This window comes from Cyprinodon tularosa, unplaced genomic scaffold (assembly GCF_016077235.1).
Source record: "Cyprinodon tularosa strain WSP-4 unplaced genomic scaffold, ASM1607723v1 ctg771, whole genome shotgun sequence".
Taxonomy (NCBI): Eukaryota; Metazoa; Chordata; class Actinopteri; order Cyprinodontiformes; family Cyprinodontidae; genus Cyprinodon; species Cyprinodon tularosa.
In genome coordinates this window covers 334,942-358,311 of record NW_024039531.1, presented here as the reverse complement: position 1 = coordinate 358,311, position 23,370 = coordinate 334,942, and the positions used below count along the sequence as shown (strand labels likewise).

Sequence of the window (23,370 nt, the reverse complement as noted above, 5' to 3'; positions counted from 1 at the left end):
AGTTGTTGTTTTTTTTATTTATTATGATGATATGTTAACATAGTCTTAGGTGTGTTTTTTGTCATCAGAGGATAGTTAATTAAGAAGAAAGTAACAAAAAAAAAAATCATACGCAAAAACAATTTAGAGATGCTAATAAACCTAACAGGTATGTCAGGAGGGGGTCAAAAGCACTTGGTTTTACCGGTTATAATCATTCCTAATCAATGACTTTAATAAAAGGTGAAAAGTTATCCCTGCAGTCTGTATGTTTTCAACACCACTGATGTGTGAACAATGATAGGCTTCCAGAGAGACAGACTTGATCAAATTGAGCTTAATTTATAACATTCCTGTAGGCAAGTTTCTACCCTTGTTGTTTTAGAAAAAAAATGAAAGAAGTTGGTATAGGACCATTAACCACACAAGGATGCCCACTGCACCACTGTGAAGCACAGGGAAGGGCAATTGCACTGCTTGTCCTCGCAACTCATTGCTTGTTAGCTGTCCTTATCAGCTCTGTGTTCAATGTAAAACAGTTCAATGCAAAGACTTTTTCCTGCTGAGCAGTTTAAGTTTAAGCCCACAGTATGTGACACAGCTTCTAATACAGCCTTCTCTCTACAGACAAATGCTATTTATGTGAAAAAATAAAGAAATAGAAATTTGTAATAAATAAAAGTTCTACATTTTATAACAACACACTGCCTCTCTTGGCTAACTACATGCACCAGGATTACCGTAAGCCTGCCTGTATGTAGCTAAAGTCGTACAATAGCGGTGCATTTAGTCAACAAATCATTAGCTAACTAAACTATATGTATATTTACTTTTCTTCAGTTGTTTCCTCTTTTTTTAAGAGTTTGTTTGGTACTCTTCACTCCTACTAATGACTATATCAAAAGTACAGCAAACAGTGAAGGCAACAAGGCTCAGTAGGCTGGTAGGGCGATACCAACTTTGGATGGAGGATAATGTGCAGAGTGGTTCATTGGTTATACTTGGTTCTATTATCTGGCAAATGAAGATAAACAAATAAAATAGTTATTCATGCACAATATTTTTGTATATTGAAATGGTGTGAGTTATTCACTTCAATTTGATTGTGGTTTGTTTCTTTCTTTGAGGAGGTGAAATAACCTGCTCTGGCATTCTTAAGTGCTTTTAACATATAGGTTCCAGGTACTATTCACTAGTACCAAATTACATGGTCGAACAAGAATTAGAACCTTTCACACATGCAAATTCATGGCAGTAGGTTGCCAGGTCAGCTCTTTTCCCGCTTAACCTGGCAACGATGGAATGATTACACCTAATGCCATCTGCCAGTGGTACTACAAGGGCTATATCTTTAACTTTTACGGTTACTTTTACATGTATGTCGTTGTTATCATTACTATTTTTTAAATTATTCAGACATTATTTCCTCCAATTCCACAGAAGAACTTTATCTTTTTCTTACGTACACTTTCCACCAGTTGCACATGCAATTCACTTATTTAAAGGGGGTGGAATCTAACCAGTTGGGTGTCTTATAAGTCGCAGGTGATCTACAAAGAATCTTTGTAGCTCACCAGCAACACACTAACTCATGGGATGGGATTTTTTTTAATCTATGTACAGTAGTCTCGTTATTTGGAACCTTTGAAGATCAGGTACTAAATTTGTTATTAAAATTAAAAAGAAAATTTTTTATTGACATCCCTTTTATTGACATCCCTTGTTTAACAATTTGAGAGAATAAGCTTTAACAGTACATTTCATAAAGATTTTTTTTCTTTAATGTACATATTTAGCAGAATCTAAGAGCCTTTTTTTGTTTAGGGTCGTGAGTGGCTTTGCCTTACCTGCCAAATACAGAGAGCTCAAGGAACTTCAGAGCCACCAGGACCTCCCACCCAAACACCTCTAAAAGCAGGGCCTGGTCCTCAAAGCCGGACACCATCACCAGGTGAAGCTAGAAAAAAAGACATTTCAGGACCAGATTCATCACAGAAGGTGCTGTCTAAACCAATAAATGTGCCAGCTAAGGATATACCTCCCAAGGGACCAGAAAATCCAAATCAAGCCAGTGTTGGTCAAGCTCAGAAAACTACACCAGAGACTCAGAGGACAACGGGGTCTCCAAAACTGCGTCCAAGTGCTCAACCTGGCCAACCTCAAAAAATTGTCCCTCCAGCTTCACCGAAAATGTCTGGAGGTTTATTTGGCTTTACTGGTGGTGCTAAAAATGAATCCTCAAAAGCAGATGAGTCAGTGACTGGGAAGATGTTTGGCTTTGGTTCTTCTCTTTTTAGTTCTGCATCTACTTTAATAGGTTCAACTGTTCAAGATGAACCCAAAACGACACCACCAGTTTCTCCCAAAAGGCAGCCCACAAAGGACTCTAAAATGCTTTCCGATGAAAAGTCTGAACTGGAAAAGAAACAGCAGCAATCTCGAGAGGCAAAGACCCAGTCGGCGGGACAGAAAGCAGAAAAATCCTCTGTAGAGATTTCAAAGGCAGCAACATCATCCCTCAATTCCCCCAGTATGGGCCAATCCAGTTGTCCTATTTGCAAGCAAGTCCTCAATGTTGGCTCGAAGGATCCTCCCAACTACAGCAGCTGCACAGAGTGCAAAACAACTGTCTGCAATCAGTGTGGATTCAACCCCATGCCAAATGTAAAAGAGGTAAGACATATGAGACTTATGACTTAAGATAATTAAATAAATCAAGTATTAAAGATTGATAATCCTACAATTTAATTTGTTATTTTTGAATATGTTCTTCTAAGACTTTATCTCTAAACACCTCTGTTACTTTATGGACAAGAGTATTGCTTCCTGAGATATAAAAACTGCTTAGTTACAGCAAATGTTCACTTAAAGGTATCACATGTTGTTTTAAATCTTTATGACTGTTCTTTTTTTTGTGCTTTCAAAAAGGTTAAAGAAATGTAAACATTCTTCATAGGATATTTTTTACCAAAAGTTTATAACAATACGTTCTCCAGAGAATCAAATACTGTTGACTGCAAATTAATTTTACTTTTAATGTCATATAACACACTTACCTTGCATACACACAAACATACATTGATATTAGAGAATAATAAACTGCATTGCATAAACAGAATGGCAACCTAAGGGCCACCTGAAGCAAAAAGAACATGACACTTGACTCTGTAATTCAATGCAGAGTAAGTATCTGGCTTACCAAGGACATTCCAAGGCTACATGGTGTTGTTGTACTGCTTAAGAAGATGGCTTAAGCAGAGCTAGAACAGAATTGTGGGGCTAGGGCAAAGGCTGTGCTGAGTTTTGACAGACTGGTTCAATATGATTGGACACTGCATGTAATAGGAATGCTGATATTATATATTTACTAAACGCAGGGTATACTGGCTAAATATCTATCTATCTATCTATCTATCTATCTATTTATCTATCTATCCATAGATATCTATCTATCTATCTATCTATAGATATCTATCTATCTATATAGATAGATAGATATCTATAGATAGATAGATACATAGATATCTATAGATAGATAGATAGATACATATATATATATAGATAGATAGATACATATATATATATATAGATAGATAGATACATATATATATATATATATATATATATATATATATATATATATAGCTCCTGATGCATACGTTGTTGAGCAACACTTTGAGGCACAGTTTTCTGTAACTTTCAGTCAGATTTCTGCACCTGTTAACAGGTATGCTAGTTCATTTTGCATGAGTTAGGTACTTTAATTTGTCTCTGACATAAATTCTTTTTAAAACAAAAATTTAAAATAAATATTTTAGTTTACTAAATTATCATTTAGTGAATTAATATTTATTTTCAATGTTTCAGTTTTGTTTTATTTGAATTACTAGTGTGAACAAAAGAGGTTATTGATTAATAATAGCTTAGATGTGATTATATGTTATTATTCATTTCTTTAATACTGCACCTTAAAGCAAACCAAAGCTCACGCCTCCGTCGCATGAAAATCGCCTGAGTCACTCACAGTCTTTAATCCAAACAATTAGGTAGCTACAGTTTCATAGCTTCATTTTGCTTTTTGTATTTTTTTAACTATAATGCAGGGGCCATTTTGATTGACATGAGAGGACACAGATTAGACATGTATGCTGCAGTTTTATTTAGTTGGGATCAGATACATAAACCACAAAATATTCATAAATACTGCTAGATTGTGGAAGTGATGGAGGGCATTCTGGTATTCATTGTGGTCTTAATACCACCTTTGCCCTCCCCTCTTGCTGCTGTAGGTTGTGGGTCCTCTCATATTCTCTCTTTTCTTCAGTCCACATGCTTTTTTTTTGATTTAACTTAAAGAACCATGACCATGCAATAGGCAGATAGTGTTCCCTATGAAATAGTTTTGTCCTGGTTTGAAACATTAGTTCTCCACTTATTAAAAAGAAATCCAATCTGAGGTTTCACTTTTCCAGAAATTTCCACTGGGAAAATTTTCTTCTGTAGCAAAAACATGGTTTTACATGTCTTTACCACGGGTACTAATAAATGTGGCAATCATTATAATAAAGTCCGGAAAAATTTTTTTTTACAGGGTTAAAGGCCAGAACAAGTTCTACTACTTAGATCAGATAAAAAAACTACCATAATTGTTTTTTATTGTAGTCCTCTTTATTCCATGACATATAGTATTTCTGTGCAAGTGACGTTATATTTAAGATTTGTTGTCTCAATTTGTTTTGTTTCAGTTTAGAACTTATTATAAATGGAGTTAATTTATGCTTGATTGGCTTCCCTTGTTTTTTGCAGGAAAAGGAATGGCTTTGTCTGAATTGTCAAGTGAAACGAGCTGCTGAAGGAGTTAATCCACAAAAAGAGACGTCCTTGGTGAATTCATCTAAAAAGACAACAGCGGCACAACCCGCCTCTCAAAAGACTTCTGCCCCAAGTTCTCCTCAGAAAAAAAAATCAACAGCAGAAGTACAGCAGGGTAAAAAAGAAGACCCGAAAATAAATAAGCAGGCTGGCAAAGGTCCTGGACCGAAAGCACCTCAAACGAACCAGAGAACCAATCCTGAGAAACAAGCAAACCATACCACTCAACCTCCACAACAAACAGAAAAGGCCAAATCACAAGAGTCTGGTGGCCTTTTTGGTTTTGGTAATCCTAAACATCAAGGTGATGCAGCAAAGCCTGCAGAATCAGTGCCTAGTAAAATGTTTGGGTTAGGCACTTCCATCTTCAGCTCTGCTTCAACTTTAATTTCTTCAGCTGTCCAAGAGGATCCCAAAATTAAAACTCCAGTTTCTCCCAAGATGTCCCCTGCAAAGGAATTAAAATCAGCTACAGTCAAAAGGCTAGAACAGGAGGATAAAGGGCAGCAGTTACAACAAGCCACAGGTTCCACATCAGCTCAGCCAAAAACAGATAAGCCTTCCTCAGAACTGCCAAAAAAAGAGTCAGTCTCACCAGTTATTTCCAAGAAATCTGATTCAACGTGTCCCCTCTGCAAAGTGAAACTGAATGTGGGCTCCAAGGATGCTCCAAACTACAGAACCTGCACAGAGTGTAAAAGCATCGTCTGTAACCAATGTGGATTTAATCCCACGCCAAATGTAAAGGAGGTAAGATCAAGAGATTTGAAATCAGTAATAAAATATTTTTGCTAAAATAGTTTTAGCATTACCTCTCTTAGTAATTAGGTGATATTTGAACTACAATGCTTAATGCTGTGTCCGGCCAAAATATATTGACAAGTCTAATTAAGTTTGCTCTTTTTCAGATGAAAGAGTGGTTATGTCTGAATTGTCAGGTGCAAAGAGCACTCGGGGCATCTGAACCTCCAGGAACACCTGTAATGAACCTACGGGCCTCTCCAAACAAATCTCCTGTCTGTCCTGATGCTCTTAAGACAAAAACTATGGTACAACAGAATACAGTTGCAAAAGAGTCCACCCCATCTGGTTCCACTCAGCAGAAATCTGAAAAACCAGCTGAGAAGTCAGCAAATGCTGAAGACAAGAAAAGACCTGAAAGTCAGGAACGTGAAACTCCAGAAGCTGGTCAGAAAAGCCTAGAACAAGACCACAAGAAAGGACAACATAAACCACCAGACCAGACTAGTCAAACTGATAAGAAGAAGGGTATTACATCAACTAAAGAAGAAAATGAAATGCTTTTCAAATCTGGTGCTTCCAAGGCTCAGCCTGATGCTTCAAAACCTGCTGAGTCACTCGGAGGAAAAATGTTCGGCTTTGGTTCTTCCATGTTTAGCACTGCATCCAATTTTATAACAACTGCAGTCCAAGATGAATCAAAAGCAATGGCACCAGTTTCTCCCAAAAGTCCTATTACAAAAGGAACCAAATTAATTAATGGTCAGAAACATGACTCAGAGAAGAAACCGGAACAAGGTCAGCAAACCAAAAGCTCTCCAATGATGCAAGCCAAAGTAGAAAAAGGTCCACCAGAACATGTTAAGGATTCAGTAAATTCAGATAGTCAAAAGGTCAGCCAGTCTACCTGTCCCCTCTGTAAGACTGAACTCAACATTGTTTCCAAGGATCCTCCAAACTACAACAAATGCACAGAGTGCAAGACAACTGTGTGCAACCAGTGTGGATTTACCCCAATGCCAAATGTGTCAGAGGTAATAATAATATAATATCATTAATAATAATAATAATATTATACCCAGTTGTACAAAAAAACATAGCATGTGTGTTTTTGCTGCAAATCAGATTTTGAATTGAATATAAGTTATCCCTTTCATTATTGCACCTATATATATTGGTATGAGGATAGTTAACAACACTCGCATGTAGGGAACAACACAATGAATATCAAAAATATTGATATCTTTTGCTATTAATCAATACTATTTTTGCTCAGACAAAACCTACTATTGAGTCAAAAGATTTTTTTTAACAAGCATAACTTTCTATGATGTAAGTGTTTCAAATTAATCTACAATTCACTTCCTTTAAAGTAGCTGCTATGTATCTCTTTGCTATAAAATACCAGTTTTAGAAAATGGAAATGTTACAAATTGATCTACAGCATGTGTTTTTGAACAATTGTTTTTTTTTATTAATAAATTTAGCAAGAATACTGTAGAGCGCCATTGCTGCCCTTTTCTGTGAACTGCTAAACATAGAATTTATTCTAAATAAGTAAATGAGTTAGAGTTTTAATCAAAACATTAGACATTTTTAGAACCATTGCTTTTCTGTCACCAAGAGTTTAAAATTCAGTTAAATATTGAATACTCTATTTACTTATTGAGGTTTTTATCTATTCTTTTAATTATATAATTAGTTGTTTTTTTTTATTTCAAGTCATCATGCCATTGAACTTTATATAAAAGAAATACATGTATTTAACTGAAATTTTCTATAAATGAACTTAGATTATAAATATTATATGTTGTCAATTGGCATATATCGGTTTTAATTTGTTACCCTACAACCTAACTTAGAGTTGGACACTTAACTGAGTTTATCTGCCACATTTCATGTGATTTCACAATTCTTCCTTGCTTATTTTTGATTAAAACTCCATTAACTAATTTATATATTTACAATTTTATTGTATCCATGATACCAGAGGCATGTGTATAAACCAACATTAGTATTAGCCAATAACCATTTTAGCTAAGTCTGGAACTGGACTGAAGTTTATAAATTTGTATTTCAGAAGTAGTCTGGAATATAGTCCTAATCTTGTTTTAAAAGTGTTACTCTAATCCATATTAATTTGTGTTTTCTGCAGGTCAAAGAGTGGTTATGTCTGAATTGTCAGATGCAAAGAGCTCTTGGTGCCTCCGAAGTCATAGGACCTTCCATAAAACCGGGAATAGAAACAAACAAAGGTTCAAAAGAGGAAAGTCTAAATAAAGAAACACCTGACAAAAAGGTGGGAGCCTCAGTGTCGGAGTTATCTCAAAAGAAGGTGAGCTCCACACCTGGTTCTCCTCAGAGGAACATGCATGAGGCTTTAAAACCTGCTTCTAAAGAAAAAGAGGCTAAAACACAGCCAAGCCCAAGCACTGGTCAAAGTGTTCCAAATATGCAAAGTGTAACAAGTACACAGAAACACATTGAAGGGACAAGGAAGTCTGAGCCCAAACACAACGAGGTAAAACGAGAAGCACAAAAGGAATCAGAAAAAACAGCTGGCTCAACATATCCTGAAAAAGTGACTGAAGCTTCAAAAACAACCGAGTCCTTGGGTGGTAAAATGTTTGGATTTGGCTCATCTATCTTTAGTTCAGCATCAAATCTAATATCATCTGCTGTTCAGGAAGAATCACGGACTACACCACCTGCTTCTCGTAAAATGTCTGCACCACCTCAAATTTCTGGCAAGTTGTCTGTTTCACCCAAGATTTCACCCAAAACTACACCACCGGTTTCTCCCAAAATGTCCCCAAAAAGAGAGCCAAATGTTCTACCTCAAAAATCAGAGCAGGTAACAAAACCAGAGGAATCCCATCAGAAGAAAGAGGAGAAATCTACATCACAGCCACGTGTAGGAGTAGACCCTTCAAGATGTTCTGATGGAGGTGTATCTACCTGTCCACTGTGCAAGGGGGAGATGAACATTGGCTCAAAGCACCCTCCAAATTACAACACCTGCACTGACTGCAAAACTACAGTCTGCAACCAGTGTGGTTTTAATCCCATGCCTATGGGCGAGGTAAGTACACAGAGACAAACAAAGCCCCTCTTATAAGAAATGAAGTTATTGTTTTAACTGCACTCCTTTTCAGTCTTTGAGAATTTTAAAGTTCGTTCTAGAAAAAAAAAAATATGATTTTGTGTTTATTTGCATTTTAGGAAAAAGAATGGCTGTGTCTTACGTGTCAGGTGAAAAGAGCAGTTGGACCCTCTGTACCATCAGGGCCTACTGCTTCAAAGGCCCAAACTTCACCCAGTAAATTTCCCTCACCTATGTCTGCTCAGCTGAAAGACCCCTCCAAACTCACTGCTACTCTCAAGAAGGATGATGTACATAGTGTAGAAAAATGCTCTGAGCCATCTGTACCTGATGGGAAAATTCCTCAAGAAAAATTAAAAGCAGATGAAAATAAACAATCAAATCAGGCAAATCAAACTGAACGCAGGCGGAGTAGCACTACTTCAGGAAAACAAGAGCCAGGGGGCTTTTTTAGTTTTATTGAATCTAAAGTTCAGCCTGACGCAGCAAAGACTGCAGAGTCAGCGAGTGTGAAGATGTTAGGGTTAAGTTCTTCCATTTTTGGCTCTGCTTCTACGTTAATAACCTCAGCTGTGAAAGACCAGCTCAACACAACACCACCAGTTTCTCCAAAGATGTCTCCCTCGAAAGAGAAAAAATCTCCAGCCTCTCCAAAAGTAGACCAGGGGAGAATGTCAGAACAGGAACGGCAGCCAGAGGATCAACCAAAAACAAATGAGAACAAGCCTTCTACTTCCCAAGAACCTGACCAGAAGAAGAAAGCAGGACCATCCTTGCAGACAAAGACTCTACCACTAGCACAGGACAAAGTGGACATCAGCCAGTCACAGCTTTTAAAGCCTGAAGTAGATTCTCAAGAAAGTATCAAACCAGACCAAGCCACCTGTCCTCTGTGTAAGATCAAACTCAACATAAACTCGAAGGATCCGCCGAATTACGATAACTGCACTCAGTGCAAGAACAGAGTGTGCAACCAGTGTGGATTTAATTTGATGCCAAACAATACTGGGGTAAGAGAATGAGTAAAACAGTAGAGTTTGTATTATTTTAAAAATATATTTTACAAGATGATTTCCTTGATTTGGTAAAACACATTTCCAATTCCAAATATTACTTTTATTTAACATTTTTCCTTCTGTTTGTAGGTCAAGGAATGGTTGTGTCTCACATGTCAAATGCAGCGAGCACTTGAAGTAACAGATCCTTCTGGAGGAGTTGCTTCTTTCAAACCTCAGACACCAGCAGAACTCCAAACAGGCATCAGCAGTCCAGTTGTGACTGAAAAGAAAGTCTTATCCACACCAAAGTCAACTGAGAGCAAATTGTCTGCACCTGCAGAGTCAGTTATATCTAAGACGGTTGCTAAACAAGTGGTTGATAAAGAGGCCAACCCAGTTTCTTCTGAGAAAACCCCAGTAGAGCAGCAGCAAATATTAGCTCCCAGCAAATCACCAAGTCAAAAAAGACAAGCTGAATCTAAGCAGAGCAATGTGACTGCAACGCAAAGAGATTCGGGTGGCTTCTTTGGATTAGGCGGAGGGAAAACTAATGTGAACAAACCAGCAGACTCTGTTTCTGGAAAAATGCTTGGCTTTGGCTCATCCATTTTTAGCTCTGCCTCCACCTTAATAACCTCAGCTGTTCAAGATCAACCTAAGACCACTCCACCAGTATCTCCAAAGTTGTCCCCTGCAAAAGAGATTAAGTCCCCTGCTGCCCAGGATATAAAGCAACCAGGTACTCAGCAGCCCAAGAAACCCGCTGTGGTGCAGAGCAAAGCCGACAAGGCTCAGTCAGTGGTTTCAAAGGACAAAGAAAGTGATGTCAAACCCGGGACCAGCTGCTTGCTCTGTATGGCTGAATTGAACACGGGGTCAAAAGACCCACCTAACTATAACACCTGCACTGAATGCAAGAACACAGTCTGTAACCAGTGTGGATTTGACCCCATGCCAAATCAGTTAGAGGTAAGAGAGCTTTCTATACTGACCCTGACTGAATTTTTGAAGAACCCTAAAAAATAGAAGTTTCTGCATCATTTAATTTCTACAAGGACCAATAAACCATCACTGAATTGAATTAAATTGAATAGAACTAAATTGTATTGAATTTAATCTGTGACAATTTTTTATGTTATATTGTGTAATAATGCTATATGCATTTCATTCATTTAGTTTTAAATGTATCGAATGTTTTCTTTCTTTGCTATTAATGTAGCATGACTAACTCAAATGTTATTTTCCTGACAGATGAAGGAGTGGTTGTGTCTGACTTGCCAGATGCAAAGAGCTGTGGCAGCAGCTGACTCAGTACAGCCTCCTGTCTTGAAAGCTCCTGCATCACCTGGCAAAATGTCTTCACCTGGCACTCCTAAGAATGATACGAGTAATCAAAAGAAATATAGTATTCCTAAAGAAGATCCCGGAGTTAGTGGAAAAGCAAAAGAAGTGCCACAGCCAGAAAAACACACTTTGAAAACTTCTTCCTCACTGATTTCTAAAAATGAAGCAGCTGAAGCTGCAGTCCCAACAAAAGATGAAAAAAACAGTTCACTCCATGTTGAGGATGTTTTAAAGTTGTCTGTACCTGAAAGTGAAGAGACAGGGCCTGTTAACTCTGATGTCAAACAATCAATGCCTACTCAATCTCCTCTTATTACCACAGATGAGAATACCCCACAATCAAAGGTGGAATTAGAAAGCAAAGAGGATAAATCCAAACTAAAAAAACCATCTGACAAAATTATCAAATCAACAGAGGAAGAACAGCATTTCGAAGCCAAAACACCCCAAAGGAAAGGCTTGGTGGTAGTTATGAAACAAGATGAAAAGCAGAAAACACATGATACAAAGATACTAGACCAGGAGCCTGAAGCTACTCCAACAAAACAGAATGAAGATGATAAACGTAATATAGATTTGCCAAAACTAAGAGATTCCCAAGATGCACCCAAAAGGCTTCAAGCTGCTTGTCCACTCTGCAAAGTGGAGCTAAACTTTGATGGCAAAATCCCTTCCAATTACAACACCTGTACAGACTGCCAAACCACTGTTTGCAACAAATGTGGATTTAGTCCAATGCCTACCATTTCTAAGGTAAATTTATTCAAGATTTTTGTTTTATATGAATGTGTCAGTTTTTTTTTACTTTTTATATGAATCTATTGGTAATCTGTTAAAAACAAGCCAAGGTCTGTCTCCTTACAAAAAATCTATTATTGCTTTTTTTGTGTGTTTACAGGCAAAGGAATGGCTGTGCCTTAACTGTCAAATGCAGAGAGCTCTTGGAGCTTCTGAACCTCCAGGCCTCCCCATGATCAAAACACAACCTTCCCCAATTAAAGAGATCCCAGCCAATATACAGAAGAAAGAAACCCAAAGAGTAGGTGTTTCCAAGGAAGAGATTTCTGACCCAGTGACTCTGAGTAATGACTTTGCTAACAACATTATTGCCAGAGAAACAGAAATATGTCCTGTTAGTGGAGTAGCAAAAGAGGATCCTTATTCAACTGTTTCAACTGCTGATAAAAGTGATTCCCTGACTGCCACAAAAGCAGATGGTTCAACAACTTTACAAAAGCCATGTTTAGATGAGACAAACGCACTGCCAATTGCAATAAAGCAAGAAACTGAAAAAGTTCCTGTTCCTAAAACTGATGTTTCAACAGATCAGCTGAAAGGAGGCTCATTATTCCAAAAGCCTCAACAAGCTTCACCTGCAAATGAGTCTGTTTCTTTGCCAGAACAAAATAAGGTGAAGCAACCCCCAACACAAACTCCAAAACCTGAGAGCTCTGCCATCAAGTCTGCACCACCACCGGTTCAGGCTGTAAAAGCAGAGCAAAGTAACTTCTTTGGTTTTGGTGCTCCCAAAACACAGCCTAAAGCAGCAAAACCTGCAGAGTCTGTGACTGGAAAGATGTTTGGCTTTGGTTCATCTTTTTTAAGTTCTGCCTCTAATATGATAACTGCAGCTGTTCATGATGAACCTAAAACTACGCCACCTACTCCTCGTAAGATGTCAACCACAGAGAGAGTCTCTCCAAAGCCTACACCACCAGCCTCTCCTAAAACATTACCTGCAATGCCTGACAAAGGACCTCCTGTGCAGCGGAATGAGGACAAGAAATCAGAAAGACATCAGCAGAATAAAATCCCCCCAGCTGAACAAGTCAAAATGACCAAGTCACCATCAGAAGTCTCTAAAGCTCAAACAAATAAGCAAGATACTTCAGAGTCAGATCAGATAATGTGCCCAATATGTAAGATCAAGCTTAATTTTGACACTAAACACCCTGCAAATTACAACACTTGCACTGAATGCAAGACTACTGTGTGCAAGCAATGTGGATTTGATGCAGTTTCAAATATATCAGAGGTAAGAATCATCTCCAAAAAGTTACACTTATAGTTGTTTGATTTAACGTAACCCCATTATATCTTATTCAAGCAATGGAAATTGATGATTACATTTGGTATTTTGTATTCTTTTGGATTATAATTGTAATAACTCTTGTATTCTTGTGCATGAATTATTTGTTTTCTATCTTAGTCCATGGAAGTTTTATCTTGTATTCTCAATATTGACTGTAGTAAAAATACAATTGTTCTTGTGGTTATGATGACCCCTCTAATGTTCTTTTTCCAAAAACTGTTTATGTTATTTGCTTGTTTCAGGTAAAGGAATGGCTCTGTCTAAACTGCCAGATGCAGAGGGCCCTAAAAGTGTCTGAATCCACTGTATCTCCTGGGGGAAAACAGATAAAGAGCGACACACAGCTTCCTCTTGTGCAGAAGGAGAAACCTACAGTAAATAAGAACAATCAGAGAGAAGCCATGAAAGCTACAACTTCATTGCAAAATGCTGCTACACCTCAGCAAGATTCTGTGCAAACATTACCGGTGGTTCCAGGTTCCAACCTGCAACAAGATGAGAAACCACCACAACTTAAGAGTCCTCAAAATGCAAAGCAAGAGCAAAAACCAGATATCACAAAACAAGAGGGTGGAAAACTACAACAACAACCTGGAAAGTTGGTCCCGCAGCAAACCAAAATGGCTCCACCAGTTCAGTCTACTAAAAAAGAATCTGGGGGCTTCTTTGGCTTTGGAGCCCCTAAAACAGCAGCTGCAGCAGCAAAATCTGCTGAGTCTGTGGGTGGGAAAATGTTTGGCTTTGGCTCATCTTTTCTAAGTTCTGCATCTACACTGATAACCTCTGCTGTTCAGGATGAACCTAAAACTACACCACCAACTCCAAGGAAAATGTCCACCACAGCAACCACCTCTCCTAAACCTACACCCCCAGTATCTCCAAAGATAACACCTGCCAAAGAGACAAAAATACCTGCTCCCCAGAAATCGGAGCCACCTCAAGAGGACAAGGGTACTACACCACCTCAACAAGACATGCCTTCTGCACCATCTAAACAGGCCAAACCTACTCCAACCTCTCAACAGGATAAGACTACTCCACAACCATCACAAGATAAGCCTGCTATTCCACATCCACAGGCTGAGCCTATTCTTCCTCCACAGAAAGAAAAACCTACCCTTCCACCTCCACAGGTGAAGACTACTCCACCACCTCAACAAGATAAGGACAAGCCTACTAAACAACCATCACAAGACAAGCCTACTCCACCACCTCAGCAAGATAAGCCTCTGCATGCCAAGCCTAATGCACCTAATGCATCCCAAAAGGATGAGCATATTCCACTCCCATCACAAGAGACGCTTACTCCACCATCTCAGAAGGATAAACCTACTCCAGAACCTTCACAAGAAAAGCATACTCCACCATCTCAACAGGACAGGCCTACCCCACCACCTCCACAAGACAGGCCTATTCTTACCCCACAGCACGTAATACCTACTCCACCACCTCCACAGGCCAAACCTATTCTACCCTTACAGCAAGAAAAGCCTACTCCACCACTTCAACAAGATAAACCCCTGCATGCCAAGCCTAATGCACCATCTCAAAAGGACAAGCATATTCCAATCCCATTAGAAGAGAAGTCTACTCCGTCATATCAGAAGGACAAGCCTACTCCACAACCATCACAAGACAAGCCTACTCCACCATCTCAAAAGGACAAGCCTACCCCACCACCTCCACAAGTCAAGCCTATTCCATCATCTCAAAAGGATGAGCATATTTCACTCACATCACAAGAGAAGCCTATTCTCCCGCCTCAAAAGGATAAGCCTGCCCCACCACCATCACAAGAGAAGACTACTCCACCATCTCAAAAGGACAAGCCTACCGCACCACCTCCAATAGTCAAGCCTATTCCATCTTCTCAAAAGGAGGAGCATATTCCACTCCCATCAAAAGAGAAGCCTATTTCACCATCTCAAAAGGACAAGCCTACCCCACCATCATCACAAGATAAGCCTACTCCACCATCTCAAAAGGACAAACCTGCCCCACCACCTCCACAAGACAAGCCTATTCCGCCACCCCAACAGACAAGACCTACCACATTACTGCAAGAAAAAGAAGAAAAGTTTCAACCAATACCTGCAAAGCTGAACAACATTGTTCCTATACCAGCTGTGTCCACCTGTCCTCTTTGTAAAGCTGCACTTAATGTGGGATCAACAGATACTCCAAATTACAACACCTGCACTGAATGCAAAAGCACAGTTTGCAATTTCTGTGGATTTAATCCAATGCCTCACACTTCAGAAGTAAGTCCAAGTTTTCTCATTTCTGCATTTTTTTCCCATAAATAATGCAAAGATTGGTTATATGAATAACCTTAAATCTTGAATAACAATAGTACTAAATTTTATGGAGAGCTGTTTCTTTAAAAAATATATTAATAAATATTGCTATGAATGGGCAATAAATATTCCATTGAATAAAATGAAATAAATATGTTGAAACAATTTTTAATCCTATTTCATTTAATGAGATTTCAAGATTTTTTTTATTTATTCAAAGAAGTTTTAAGTTTTTTATTTATTTTTTATTTATTTATTTCATAATGGGGTATTATTTTGTGAGACTTTTTTTTTGCAAAGCTACTTTACCTTTACATTTTTCCTTTTAAGCTCCTTTTATTTCATGTTCTTATATTCACGCAAATAAAAGTCACTTAAAACATAATGTAGCTTTACAAAATAAAAGCATCAAAACATAATACTCCATTATGAAATTAATAAATAAATAAATTACATAATTACATGATTAATAAGCATCTGAATTATAAAAAATCTTGAAATATAATAAGGTCAATATTATTTAAATATAGATTTGTATTTAATGGTGATAGCTATTTAATTAATGGAATATTTAATGAAATATTTATTGACAATTTATCAATAACAGTATATTTTACTTGAACGCAAAGTTGAGAGTGCAGCTTAAAACAGAGGCATTGTAGATACTTGACATTTTGGACATTTAAGACTTTTCAGCTTAGATTTTGTTATAGATTGACTTTAAACATTATCATTGTTTGATCTAAGGATATTCTATCATAATCTTTGATTGATCTCTTTAAAAGAAAAACATGCTACATAACCCAGTGCATGAGGGTTGTCTTGTGGCTTTTGTTTCTTGACTCAGCAGGTCAGATTTGTTATGCAACTGCATTGTCGACAGACTGGCAGTATGGAAAAAGTATTAAAGGGATGATTGATGGTTGTGCAACAGCATTAGTGAGATGGGATCTGCTGCCACTGGAGACCAGGAGTCAGAGAACTCCAAACCTTTTGAGAGATTTGAGATGGCAAATCTATGTGATATGCCAATAAGAGGGGGTGAAATTGATTAAGACAAAAAAAAACATGATACATTCCATCTGTCCATCCATCATCCATCCATCCTGCATCACTGACTCTGACATTTCTTGTCAGTCTGTTCTGTCTGGTATCAATGGCTTCTAGTGTTTCAGCTGTTATCCCTTATTTGTATGGCAGTTGAAACAACATACATGTATTTGTTTCTACATAGGCAGCCTATGGCTGATGAATGTATGTGTGCCCATGTCTACTTGTTATTCTTAGGTAGTTTCAGTTTGTTTGTTTTTTTTCAGTGGCATCCTAAATAAGCAAGCTAAAAAGATTTAGTAAATGCATTTGACAGAATATTGACTGACAGATACTGTCTTGGGGATAGGAATAATCTCTGATACACCAAACAACAAAATTCTGAGATCAAAGAAGGTACCAGGTATGAATTTCTGCCTAGGGGAGTTTGTAGGAACCCTCCCTATGTGTGTTCTTTCTCTATATCCTTAAACTTCTACTCACACACACAAAAAAAAAGAAATAAATAAAAACGAGTTAAGCCATTTGCTCTGAGTTATCCTTAGATATAAGTGTGTGCTTATGTGGCTATTTATCCAAGTTCTCCTCTGTCTTTTGCTCAATCTCTTCTCTAGATACAATAGCTGTTACTTTCTGTTGAAAATGGATGAGTGGATGCTGTTACTTTATTTGATTTTGTAGAGTAAAATATGATTCACCAGAACACATTCAGCCTTAATAACAGGTTCTTATATAGAAATATTATAGAACTTGCAGATGTGCACATTGCCTTTTGTTTAATTACACCAGAGAATGCAAGAGCCTAAAAATAAAAACTGATCTAGGGAAGGGACCAACATATATTTCTGCTGTGTTTACAGTGCAGATATATCCCTCTAGGCAAAACAGAATTAGCCAGGCCCTGGCAGAGCTGGGCATAAAAAAAGCTTACTCTCCTTTAGTGGCCTTTATGCTTGCCAGTTTTCTATAGTTACTTTTTGGTGAGCTTTTTTAAACAAGAGTCAGAAATGCACACTTATACAATTTGAAAGGACTTGTAATGTTTGTAAGAGGAGTCTGCCTTAGGCAAGTGCGAGGAGAAATTCTATCCATTTCTCTGTGTTTTCTGTTTTGCTACTGCTGATGCTGTTAAAAACCTTAGACTGACTGTTATCTGATAAGTAGGGCACACGTGTGTCATGACAGAATCGGCCTGTTTGTGGATGCTGAATTCTGGTATGGTAGCTTTATGGTTGTACATTTTGCATTGGTTGAAAAGACAAAAAATCTAATGTCTGTTAATATTTTCAAAGATGCAGAAAATGCTGTTGATGAACAAGGTTACAAGTTATGAGGATTAATATATGCAATGGATGTAAATAAGTGCATTCATATTTGAAATTACAGTCTATAACTAAATACCTTACATGGTATATTTTAGTTAAAGAATTATCTAAAGTGATGAAACAACATTCAAGCCTGAAGTTTTACTGTGCAGTCATGGGTGAAAAGCTTCGGGTTTAGCTGAAGCTACTGTTTACACCTAACAGCAGCTGAACATAGTCTCTTAGGATATTCCTAATCCCTTCAGCAACTGGCAAATTCATGACATAGCTTTGCAGTTTACATTGAACAGCCACTGTAAAATAATAAAAATAGTTATATTCTTTTTCATTTTTGTATTAGATACACATTCAAAAGGTAGTAAGAAATACAAGCAAGTCCTAAAATGTAGTCTACAACATCAAAATTGATCCATGGATTTGCATGTTACGAATACTCATGTTGAGAAATGGCAATCCATAAAGCAGGGATCACCAACCATTTTAAGGCTGAGAGGTACTTCATGTGTGCTGATTCATAGGAAGGGTTACTAATACTGACCTATGAATGGAGGAGTCAGCGTTTACAGCGTTAACTTCATGCATAATAAACATATTTTTATGCTTATTTAAATGTATAATTTTCTTCTAGATATTGTCAGTTTGAAATTCCTATAAATGAAGATTAGAATAAAAAAGAAGAGCAACAGAATAAGATAAATTTTCAAATTTAACCCACTTGTGGATTGTGCTGTCTTCAGAAGATGCTGTGGGCACACTATGTAGTCCTTGAGGGCCCCTTGGTGCCTGTGGGCCCCATGTTGGTGATCCCAGCCATAAAAAAAAACTTTAAACCAAATTGAAATAGGCATTCTAATTAGAAACTAAAGAAACAAAACCATAAAATCCATTAGTTTCTTTCCTAATCTTCAAAATATTATTGATATATTTTTTATGATTAAAAACCTACATAAAAGTATTGATGTGGCAAACTAATTTTCTATTAAAGAGAATAATGAAAATAATTCTCTAAGAGGAAGCAAAGTTTATGTTTTTTTTATATATATATTCCTACATAAGCATTCACTTTGTAGAAAATACAGTACATCATATACATTATCTGCTGGAGAAGTTTTTAACCAAGTTTCTGCATGAGACTTAATTTTTATTATTGCAGCTGAATTCTCTTTTCTACTAGAAATCCGTGTAGAGACTAGCCAGGTAAAAGAAAATGTATTTATATTATTTAATTTATTTCATACAGCTGCAATATACCCCTTTAAAATGTTTTTTTTTTTTTCAACTATAAGGTTACAGTTTCATGTGTCCCTCAAGCTGCAGTCACACATATTACATGAGCCTGTCTCGTTTTTTTCTTTTTTAGATTTGTTTTTTTTTTTACTGTTACTGTTTTCTAAAATATGCTCTGCCTTATAGTGAAGTTTCCTAAAAGAGCTGCAAATGCAAAATAAAACAATCTGCTTATCACAGATTAGCAGGTAAACTTTTACATTATTCCAAGCATTAATATATAAAAACTTTGGAGTTGCATTAAGCCTAGTATAATGTAATTGCCAACAGCACTGCCAAAAAAAATCAATAGGAACCTTCCTGACTCTAAAAAAAAAAAAAAAAAATTACTTGGACTAAAAGATCATAACATTACTAGCTGAATATAGTAATAGTCTCATTTCAGGAATTTCCGGTAAAAACCCTATCTCGGTTTAATTATAAAAGACAAACTTCAAAATTACATTCAGCTGATGCTTGTTTATGCTTTAGCTAACATTCAGAGGTGCAGCAAAAGCTAATCACACAGCAGTCTGTGAGGACATCTTTTTTTATTGCTCTCTGCAAGGAGATCTTGCCTATTCCTCATAAGTCAAATAAAAACAAAAAGGTAATCGTACATTTCCAAGAACCATATAGGTGGTGATGTGGTTAAGATGCAAAAACATATCTAGGATTTGACTTGATAAATTAATAGTAATACTTATAATGATAAGTTTTTTTGTGACTGGCCAAAATATTTCTATTTAAGAACTACTACGCTATGCTGTTAATGCTTTTGGTTGGACAGTGTTTTTGAGTGAAGGAAGTTTAACATTTGCTTTTCAGTATGCTCTTTACTACATATTTAGATGTCCAAGATCAAGAGAGAAGGCAGATAACAATGCAATTCTATCTAGTATTGTAAAACAAGACGACACAGTTGCTCTGTATGATTCTAATAAGCTTTCATCCTATATATATATATATATATATATATATATATATATATATATATATATATATATATATATATATATATATATATATACACATTATATTGAGAGTGGCCCTATTGGGCATGCCCCCAGCATCATAGGGTGCAGAAAGTGCCCTACTTGTAAAGTGATTTGTTTGTGCACATTTGTGCAGTTAAAACCTTAATTTTTGCTGCCATTTTTATGCAGCTGATGGCATCCCCATCTGAGCAGAGTGCACCAATACAACCGAAGAGGACTACATTTTCAGTGCTTTGTTAGTGCTGTTCTTGTTTCTGATTTCAGATCCTTCCATTTGAATCAGTTGCTACATATAGCAACCGCAGAGCATTTTCATCAAAATCTTACAACTGAAACTACAAAGAAACAACATGTGAAACCTGACATTGTGCTCTATGACCATTCATTTCTGGAAAAGCACAACCATCACAACAATTGAAGGCAGCCTTCGCTTCGGATTTAGACACAAAGAAAATATAAACACTAAGGATATTTAATTTTTTTTATTATTATTATTATTTGGGGGGAATAAAGTATTGGCTGGGAATTATGAAATTGGTCATATTATTGAATAAGACATTCACTTCCTGCTCTGAGTCTTTTTAAAGAAATAAAGGTAAATACAACAGTATCACAACTCCAAATAATTCAAGCTAAATTTTAACATCATAATAAGGACTGATGGTGAATAATTTCTTTGTGATGGTGGTGATGAGGTCTAGTGCAGACTACAGATGGAATTAATTTGGGTAGAATTTGGTGATTTCTACAAAGTATTGCTTAGAAACCACAATAGCCCAAATTAAAGTTTCACATTAACAGGGGGAGAACTAAAGGGAGAACTAAAAAAAGTTATCTACATTGGTTTGTTTAATAACGCCATCAGCTGAAATAAAAAATATATTATGTTATAAAAACCAAAGAAGAAAAGTTTTCACTGCAAAAATCATCACTACTGGGGCATTAAAAGAGTAGACTGCTTTGGTTGAATTCCGAGACCAGTGGGGGGATCATGACCTCTGGATTAACTGAAAAAAATAGTGTTTGTTATTTTTAGCAAAAGTAGCAATATTTACCATTTTAACTAACAAAATCTGCAATAATGAAGCACTAATCGTTCATTTAAATTTTCCAAGTTTTTTTCTTGTGGATGGGGTGTCAGCTTCATACGGTTCCCCAGGTAAAGTCCTGACTCAGATCTAAGTTAGAAACTTTGTACATAGCCAGATGATGGCGAGGAGGTTGTTCTGTCCTGAAAGACTTAAAAAGCAACTCAGAAAATGTTGAAAGGGCTTAATACTAATTAGGGATTATTTTTTTAGATTGATTAACAAGAAACCTATGGATAATGTTCATTGTATGAATAACTTATAAGTATCTACGAAGTGTATGAGAAAAAAATAAAGGCCACAGACAGGGCAGCTATATCCTGAAATGCTTTGCACAGAGAGCTCTCCTCGCACAGAGAGCTTTCCTGTCACAGCAGCCCACTGTTGCCATAGGCTGTCGTTACCTGACAGCGGCAAGTAATAACCAAGATGGCGCAAGCACCATGCAGTCAAGGAGAAGTTACGTGACCAACGGAGCAAAAAGCAGTGATCAGAAGAAAAAAAAAAGCAGTGATCATCTGTCCGAACGTTGTTCAGTTAATTGAGTTTGCAATAAAGTTAACTATATACTGTGGTCCCCGTTCTATACAGTGATTGAAGGATTTAGGGGTTAGGGTGGACATTCGGGCACAGTAAGCTTATATGAGCCAAGAGAACGGCAACTTTTAAACAGAGCTTGCACAAGGAGAAATGGGTTCGAGCATGCTCTCGCGCATGCTTTTTTTTTTTTTAAGAGGAGAGGGTGGGTCTTGAAGAAAGTCCTGCACAATACCTTTAAGTTACTGCTATCCAGAGGTGTAAAGTGACAAAGTACAAATACTTCGTTACTGTACTTAAGTACGCTTTTTAGGTATCTATACTTTACTCTATTACTTTTTTTTCCTCCTACTTCTGACTTCTACTCATTACATTTTCACACGAGTATCTGTACTTTCTATTACTTACATTTTTAAAACAAACATTACTTGTTACTCTTGGCTTCAGTTTAATGCAGAGGTAATGGATTAGAGGACTGCAGTCTGGATCTGGATCCCCCTGCAGGCTAATCCGGACCCAGCCTAATTTAAAACATCTATAAATTACCACATGCTGCCTGTCGACAGTGTCTAAACGTCACTTGCGCCGCGTCTCCTCTCCAGACCTCCTGCGAAAAGCAAAGCCTACAGCCTCCGCTGTTCCTCCCGTATTGCTGCCCTCTGACCTATCCTCAGAGCTCGAGGAGAGCACATGCTATATTATCATTAAATTCGTAGGAGAAAAACATGCAGAAATGAATGCTTAATTTAATATGACATATTAAAAAAAATCCCCATCAGCATTCAGCATATGTGCCATTTCTGATGGAGATGAGAAATCTGCTCCCTGGTATGTTGAAGCACCAATAGTTCGCTGTTCTTTTTCCCGTTTGGTGCGATTGCAATAGCGGATCTTGACCTGGCCGGACCGGAGCGGACCCTGCACATTTTGAGTATGTTTGGCTCAACCTGCTGCTGTAAAGCAGGATTCTTCACCACAATGAACACAATCAAAAATAAATATCAATCCAGGCTCAAAATTAGCACCTTGATATGTGCTTGAGAATGACTTTGTCGCCATTTAAACCCAGGTTTAAAGCCTTGCAGGGCAGCCTAAACCCCACTGCTCTCATTAAGCCTGAAAAAAGAAAAAAAAACAGTCAGTTCAGGAGTTTAAAAAAAAAAATGTGAATCAGGAAATTGTCCATAAACCAAACTGAAAGATTGTTGTTCTCTACTTCAAAAAAACTTTAGATTTTAAAATGGAATGATTTTCTATTTTTTATTTTTTTATATATATATTTTTTTATTTATTTAAAAATGAATGTATAATATGGATGCATAAACACCTAATTTCATTTCAGTGTTAAATTCTGTTTAAAGTAACAGATCATTAAAAATGTCTCCGGACATTTACTGGTTGATAAATTTCTTTATACGGACCCCGCTGATTTTTAATTGGTTACCCCGGTTTAATTTTTTTAATCATCGGCGGCATACACATCTAGTGAAAACTAGTGTAATTGGATGAGTCATATAACGCAAACACTCATTGGTTAGCTATTCGTCAAATTTGAGCTTACGCCCAAGGAAATCATCAGAAGCAAACAAATGTTCTTCAACCTGCAAACGTGAATTGTCTATGTCGTGCTACAATGTCGGATTCAGAAAAAGATGTTGAAATGTCTGAAAGGTTGAACAC

The 23,370-nt window shown here is 37.1% G+C and overlaps 1 protein-coding gene across 1 annotated transcript in view; it reads left to right on the top strand.

Moving 5' to 3' along the window:
* LOC119773616 (mucin-17-like) overlaps window positions 1-23,370 on the top strand; it is a 42,540-nt gene that overhangs the window by 6,000 nt on the left and 13,170 nt on the right. The window contains exons 3-11 of the mRNA XM_038270673.1: window positions 1,804-2,652; window positions 4,786-5,601; window positions 5,760-6,626; window positions 7,748-8,674; window positions 8,815-9,705; window positions 9,841-10,662; window positions 10,945-11,790; window positions 11,936-13,072; window positions 13,372-15,390. Of these exons, the coding sequence (XP_038126601.1) occupies window positions 1,804-2,652; window positions 4,786-5,601; window positions 5,760-6,626; window positions 7,748-8,674; window positions 8,815-9,705; window positions 9,841-10,662; window positions 10,945-11,790; window positions 11,936-13,072; window positions 13,372-15,390 (9,174 nt within the window). The remainder of the gene's footprint in view (window positions 1-1,803; window positions 2,653-4,785; window positions 5,602-5,759; window positions 6,627-7,747; window positions 8,675-8,814; window positions 9,706-9,840; window positions 10,663-10,944; window positions 11,791-11,935; window positions 13,073-13,371; window positions 15,391-23,370) is intronic.